This window comes from Ranitomeya variabilis, chromosome 5 (genome assembly GCF_051348905.1).
Source record: "Ranitomeya variabilis isolate aRanVar5 chromosome 5, aRanVar5.hap1, whole genome shotgun sequence".
Lineage (NCBI taxonomy): Eukaryota > Metazoa > Chordata > Amphibia > Anura > Dendrobatidae > Ranitomeya > Ranitomeya variabilis.
In genome coordinates this window covers 667,107,432-667,114,468 of record NC_135236.1, presented here as the reverse complement: position 1 = coordinate 667,114,468, position 7,037 = coordinate 667,107,432, and the positions used below count along the sequence as shown (strand labels likewise).

The following is a 7,037-nucleotide window of genomic DNA, read 5'->3' as shown; positions in this document are numbered from 1 at the left end:
TATATATCTTGGTACTCTGTTTTCAGCTAGCCATTAAAAGGTATCAACCACTGTGAACACTGACTGTGACTCATCTGGGAGGGGCAATGAGGAGAGTAGATGTGGACTGTTAGGGTATGTGTCCACGTTCAGGATTGCATCAGGATTTGGTCAGGATTTTCCATCAGTATTTGTAAGCCAAAACCAGGAGTGGAACAAATAGAGGAAAAGTATAATAGAAACATATGCACCACTTCTGCATTTATCACCCACTCCTGGTTTTGGCTTACAAATACTGACGTAAAATCCTGACCAAATCCTGATGCAATCCTGAACGTGGACACATACCCTAAAGGTATGTTTCCACTGTCAGGATGGCCGGCGGTATCGCCGCTCGGCGCTAAGCCCCGCCCCTTTCTGGGACGCGATCATGCCGGATGTGTTAACTCTTCACATCCGGGATGATCGCTCTCTCCCATAGCGCCCTGTGATATGCCTTGCGGGGACGCTGCGTCCCCGCAAGGTGTACGGACATGCTGCGATCTGAAAAGACGCGCAGCATGTCCGTAGTCGCAGGGCCGCCGCATGCGGGTTTCCACGCATAGTGGAGACGGGATTTCATAAAATCCCCTCCACTATGCTGGAACATCTGGACGCTGCTTGTTTGACGCTGCAGCTCTGCGCAGCGTCAAACAAGCAGCGTTTCCTGACCGTGGAAACATACCCTTAGGGTATGTTTCCACTGTCAGGATGGCCGGCGGTATCGCCGCAGCGGCGAAGCCGCTCGGCGCTAAGCCCCGCCCCCTTTCTGGGACGCGATCATGCCGGATGTGTTAACTCTTCACATCCGGGATGATCGCTCTCTCCCATAGCACCCTGTGATATGCCTTGCGGGGACGCTGCGTCCCCGCAAGGTGTACGGACATGCTGCGATCTGAAAAGACGCGCAGCATGTCCGGAGTCGCAGGACCGCCGCGTGCGAATTTCCACGCATAGTGGAGACGGGATTTCATAAAATCCCCTCCACTATGCTGGAACATCTGGACGCTGCTTGTTTGACGCTGCAGCTCTGCGCAGCGTCAAACAAGCAGCGTTTCCTGACCGTGGAAGCATACCCTTAGGGTATGTGTCCACGTTCAGGATTGCATCAGGATTTGGTCAGGATTTTCCATCAGTATTTGTAAGCCAAAACCAGGAGTGGAACAATTAGAGGAAAAGTATAATAGAAACATATGCTCCACTTCTGTATTTATCACCCACTCCTGGTTTTGGCTTACAAATACTGATGAAAAATCCTGACCAAATCCTGATGCAATCCTGAACGTGGACACATACCCTTAGTAAATGCATGTGAGTACTGAAGAAATCTGCAGACAAGCACAGGACAGGGTGGATGGGAAAAGAAAAAAAGGGGCTTCCTATTGTTAACCCATAAGTGCCCCCAGACTGCAAGAATTAGGGTACCGTCACACAGTACCATTTTAATCGCTACGACGGCACGATCCGTGACGTCGCAGCGATCGTATGATTATCGCTCCAGCGTCGTAGACTGCGGTCACACTTTGCAATCACGGCGCTGGAGCGATGCCGAAGTCCCCGGGTAACCAGGGTAAACATCGGGTAACTAAGCGCAGGGCCGCGCTTAGTAACCCGATGTTTACCCTGGTTACCAGCGTAAACGTAAAAAAAACAAACAGTACATACTCACATTCCGGTGTCTGTCCCCGGCGTTCTGCTTCTCTGCACTGTGTAAGCGCCATAGCCGGAAAGCAGAGCGGTGACGTCAGACGTCACCGCTGTGCTCGCTTTCCGGCTGGCCGGCGCTCACACTGCAGAGAAGCTGAGACGCCGGAGGACAGACACCGGAATGTGAGTATGTACTGTTTGTTTTTTTTACGTTTTACGCTGGTAACCAGGGTAAACATCGGGTTACTAAGCGCGGCCCTGCGCTTAGTTACCCGATGTTTACCCTGGTTACAAGCGAACACATCGCTGGATCGCTGTCACACACAACGATCCAGCGATGTCAGCGGGTGATCAAGCGACGAAAGAAAGTTCCAAACGATCTGCTACGACGTACGATTCTCAGCAGGATCCCTGATCGCTGCTGCGTGTCAGACACTGCGATATCGTAACGATATCGCTAGAACGTCACGAATCGTACCGTCGTAGCGATCAAAATGGTACTGTGTGACGGTACCCTAAGTGTTACAACATCCTTCAGTGCTGGAGTCAGGATTTGAGTTACCTTAGGGTACCGTCACACAGTGAAATTTCCATCGCTACGACGGCACGATTCGTGACGTTCTAGCGATATCGTTACGATATCGCTGTGTCTGACACGCTACTGCGATCAGACATCACGCTGAGAATCGTACGTCGTAGCAGATTGTTTGGAACTTTCTTTCGTCGCTTGATCACCCGCTGACATCGCTGGATCGTTGTGTGTGACAGCGATCCAGCGATGTGTTCGCTTGTAACCAGGGTAAACATCGGGTAACTAAGCGCAGGGCCGCGCTTAGTAACCCGATGTTTACCCTGGTTACCAGCGTAAACGTAAAAAAAACAAACAGTACATACTTACATTCCGGTGTCTGTCCCCGGCGTCTCAGCTTCTCTGCACTGTGAGCGCCTGCCGGCCGGAAAGCGAGTACAGCGGTGACGTCACCGCTCTGCTTTCCGGCTATGGTGCTTGCACAGTGCAGAGAAGCAGAACGCCGGGGACAGACACCGGAATGTAAGTATGTACTGTTTGTTTTTTTAACGTTTACGCTGGTAACCAGGGTAAACATCGGGTTACTAAGCGTGGCCCTGCGCTTAGTAACCCGACGTTTACCCTGGTTACCCGGGGACTTCGGCATCGCTCCAGCGCCGTGATTGCAAAGTGTGACCGCAGTCTACGACGCTGGAGCGATATTCATACGACGCTGCGACGTCACGAATCGTGCCGTCGCAGCGATGGAAATTTCACAGTGTGACGGTACCCTTAGTCCCAAATAAAGATATAGTTTACTGGCCTCATCCATGGCATATACTGTATATAGTGTGTATAGGAGGAGTGACTCAGCAGATTGTTTGGTATCATAGATCGCTGCCAATCATTCCCCACTTGTACACACTGCTGTAAGTCTCCTCCTCCACCCCTCCCAGCCCCCAGTCAGGCGGGAAGAAGGTATGCAAACAGAAGGGAGAAGAAATTTGATCAGCTCCCAGTGGTCAACATTCACATCAAAGAGCCGGCTCATTCAGGAACCAACCACACATCCCTCAGCCATGGCGTCTCCTGATCTGAAAGAGGAGCTGCTCTGCTCCATCTGTTTATCTATTTTTAAGGACCCTGTAATGCTGAGATGTGGACACAACTTCTGCCGGGTCTGTATTGATCATGTGCTGGATACACAGGACGGGCCTGGAGTTTATTCCTGTCCTGAATGTCGAAAAAGATTTCAGATGCGGCCGGCACTGATGAGGAACTTAAAACTCCATAATATCACAGAAAGTTTCCTGATTACTCAGCCAGAACAAGAGGAGATCACCGGGATCTGCTGCACTTACTGTGTGGACTCTCCTGTACCTGCTGTTAGATCCTGTATACACTGTGAGGCTTCTCTGTGTGATAAACACCTGAGAGCTCACAACAAATCACCAGAACACGTCTTATGGGATTCCAGCACTTCTCTGGGGAAAAGGAAATGTTCTGTCCATAAGAAGATCCTGGAATATTACTGCACCGAGGACGCGGCTTGTATCTGTGTCTATTGTTCAGCAGGAGAACATCGGGGACATCGGGTGGAGATGCTGGATGAGGCCTCAAAGAAGAAGAAGAAGAAACTGAGAAATGTTCTTCAGAAACTGACAACAAAGAGAGAAGTGACTGAAGAAAGAGTCCGGAGTCTGGAGGAGCGCTGGAGAAAAGCTCAAGGAAAAGCAGCTGGAGAAGCCGAGAGAGTCACTGCCCTGTGTACAGACATCAGGAGACGGGTGGACGACCTGGAGAAGAAGGTCCTGAGTGAGATCTCCAGGCAGGAAAAGGAAGAGTCACTGTCACTGTCTGCTCTGATCCATCAGCTGGAAATAAAGAAGGACGAGCTGTCCAGGAAGATGAGACACATTGAGGAGCTGTGTAACATGACGGATCCACTGACTGTCTTACAGGATCCAGACATCGGTGACTTGTGTGATCCTGAGGAGGAGGGAGGTATTGAGGACACAGGGGGACATGATAAACAGCCCCATGATGGAGATGACCTGGATGTGGCTGTGATCTCACACACATTACACACATTATGTGAGGTAATATCAGGTATAAGGAGCGGGATATATGTGGAGGATCCTGTAGACATATTACTGGATGTAACCACAGCTGGTATTAATGTCCTTATATCAGACGACCTGAAAACTGCGAGCTGGACAGAAGAGAAGCAGAAACGTCCAGAAAGAGCAGGGAGATTCCAGTATAATCAGGTGATGAGCAGGAGAGGATTTACCTCAGGACGACATTACTGGGATGTGAAGATCAGTAGATCAGGGGGTTGGAGTGTAGGGATGTGTTATCCCAGTATAGACAGGAGGGGGCGTCAGTCACTGTTTGGAGATAATAACAAGTCCTGGAGTTTGGGGAGATATAATAATCAATATTCAGTGATACATGATAGTAAAGTGATCCTGTTACCTGACAAGATCTCCAGTTATAGAGTCAGGATATTTCTGGATTATGACGCCGGGCAGTTGTCCTTTTATGATCTGTGTGACCCCATCAGACACTTATACACCTTCACTGCCGCCTTTACCGAGCCCCTTCATGCTGCATTTTATGTAGATTTCTCATTATTTTTAGAAGATGGCTGGATTAGACTTTGCAGTTGAAGAATAATAGTTGTAAGAAATTTATGTATAAAATGTAAAAAATCATTTAGATTTTCATCCAGAAAAGTCAGATGATTTTTTTCTGACTTGTACTCCATGTATTCCATGACGCAGTGCAGATGAATAATCTTTTTCATTGACCAAATCGTTGTTTGAAAAAAAATGCAGCCATGATTTTCCTCCCGAAATCAGATGAGACTCCACCATTCATGTCTATGGGTGTGCTAGAAAAAAATCATGTCACAATATAGCGCCCGATCTTTATGGATATATTACAATTTTACAACAGGAAACTGTAAATGGTTAATAGCTGCTGCTGTAAAAAATGAATTGTACACAGATGATAACTGAGAAAATAATCGTTCTACCTTTGTGGATGAAACTGATGATTTTTTTATATGCTTGTGTGAACCCCTCCCCGTAGGCCACGTTCACACATACAGTATTTGATCGGTATTAGTGGTTTATGTGTTTTTAATTATACTTTTTCTCTGATTGTTCCACTCCTGTTTTTGGCTTATAAATACTGATGTAAAATACTGAATGTGTGAACATGGCCTTAAGCTACTTTCCCACAATGAGTTTTTCACACTTTTCAAGTAGCCTATTTTACTAAATGGGGGCACAAATGGTGCAGAAAATCTGTGACACCAAAAACCAAAAAGTTATCGTGGGAACATAGACTTAGTTGTAAAAAAAATTCTAAACAAATACTGACAATCAGTATTTGGTCAGAATTTTATAAACCAAAACCAGGAGTGGTGATAGATACAGAAGTGGTGACGTGTTTCTATTATACTTTCCTCTGATTGTTCCTCTTCTGGTTTTGGTTACAGATACGGAGGTAAAAAAAAAATCACCAAATACTCAATGTGTGAACGTGGGCTGAAAATAAATTGGTTTGTGTCCCCTTTTTTAGAAATCTGTTTTACCTTTGAGGGCTTGTTTTCTACATGATGAGCTGTAGTTTTATAGGTGCCATTTTTTGAACAATACAAGATTTTGATAGATTTTTTTTTAGGGAATTGTGGTGACAGAAAAAAAACAGAGATTCTGGAGTTTTGATTTCTTTCCATTTTTTCTTCACGATGTTCACCGTACTGGTGAAATAATTTTATATTTTCAACAGGATGGACTTGTGGACATGGCAATACAAAATGTTTTATTTTTTAAATTGTCATTGTTTGTAACTGGGAAGGTACAATATTTTAATTGGGTTGTTGTATGTTGTATTTCTCTTTCTGTTTTTTTTTTTTTTACTTTTTTTTTAGTTTATACTTCTTTTTCAGTGTTGCAGTTGTTTGGTCGCTTGTACTATATACTGTATAATCATATATAATACAAGAGAACGGAGTAACAAAATCCCAAAACTCATGTTAAAAGTAGTATAAATTTTATTCAACCAATACTTACAACTCAAATAACAATACAAAACAGGCACATAGCCAAAAATAAGGTGTGGAGGAAACTAATGGTATACATGAGGAATAGGAGGGAACAATCAAAAAATTAGCACCCTGGGTTGCTGAGCAAACATGTGCTAATCGTATTATGGGTGTGTGCCACAATCACACAGTCCCACATGACTCCATACAGAGTCCATTGTACCATCAGGACTATTGTACTTAAAAATCCAATATCTCAAACTCGTATGTGAAGGCACAATTGTTAATACAAGTGAATCAGCTTACCCATAATGGTGGATGGTTCCCTCCGGTTCCACAGGCGGCCCCCTGACGCACGTTTCGCGGTCTGCTTTCTCAAAAGGGGTATACCCCTTTTGAGAAAGCAGACCGCGAAACGTGCGTCAGGGGGCCGCCTGTGGAACCGGAGGGAACCATCCACCATTATGGGTAAGCTGATTCACTTGTATTAACAATTGTGCCTTCACATACGAGTTTGAGATATTGGATTTTTAAGTACAATAGTCCTGATGGTACAATGGACTCTGTATGGAGTCATGTGGGACTGTGTGATTGTGGCACACACCCATAATACGATTAGCACATGTTTGCTCAGCAACCCAGGGTGCTAATTTTTTGATTGTTCCCTCCTATTCCTCATGTATACCATTAGTTTCCTCCACACCTTATTTTTGGCTATGTGCCTGTTTTGTATTGTTATTTGAGTTGTAAGTATTGGTTGAATAAAATTTATACTACTTTTAACATGAGTTTTGGGATTTTGTTACT

At 45.4% G+C, this 7,037-nt stretch overlaps 1 protein-coding gene across 1 annotated transcript; it reads left to right on the top strand.

The window, feature by feature from the left end:
• Positions 1-3,222: 3,222 nt before the first annotated feature.
• On the top strand, positions 3,223-6,206 carry LOC143774021 (E3 ubiquitin/ISG15 ligase TRIM25-like). Its single transcript, XM_077261311.1, has one exon. It carries the CDS (start codon positions 3,253-3,255, stop codon positions 4,843-4,845), a length of 1,593 nt encoding a protein of 530 aa, XP_077117426.1. The 5' UTR covers positions 3,223-3,252; the 3' UTR covers positions 4,846-6,206.
• Positions 6,207-7,037: the final 831 nt, after the last annotated feature.

What these genes read in the sequence shown, in the direction of transcription:
- LOC143774021 (XM_077261311.1), top strand. Translation starts at nt 3,253, where the DNA reads ATGGCGTCTCCTGATCTGAAAGAGGAGCTGCTCTGCTCCATCTGTTTA.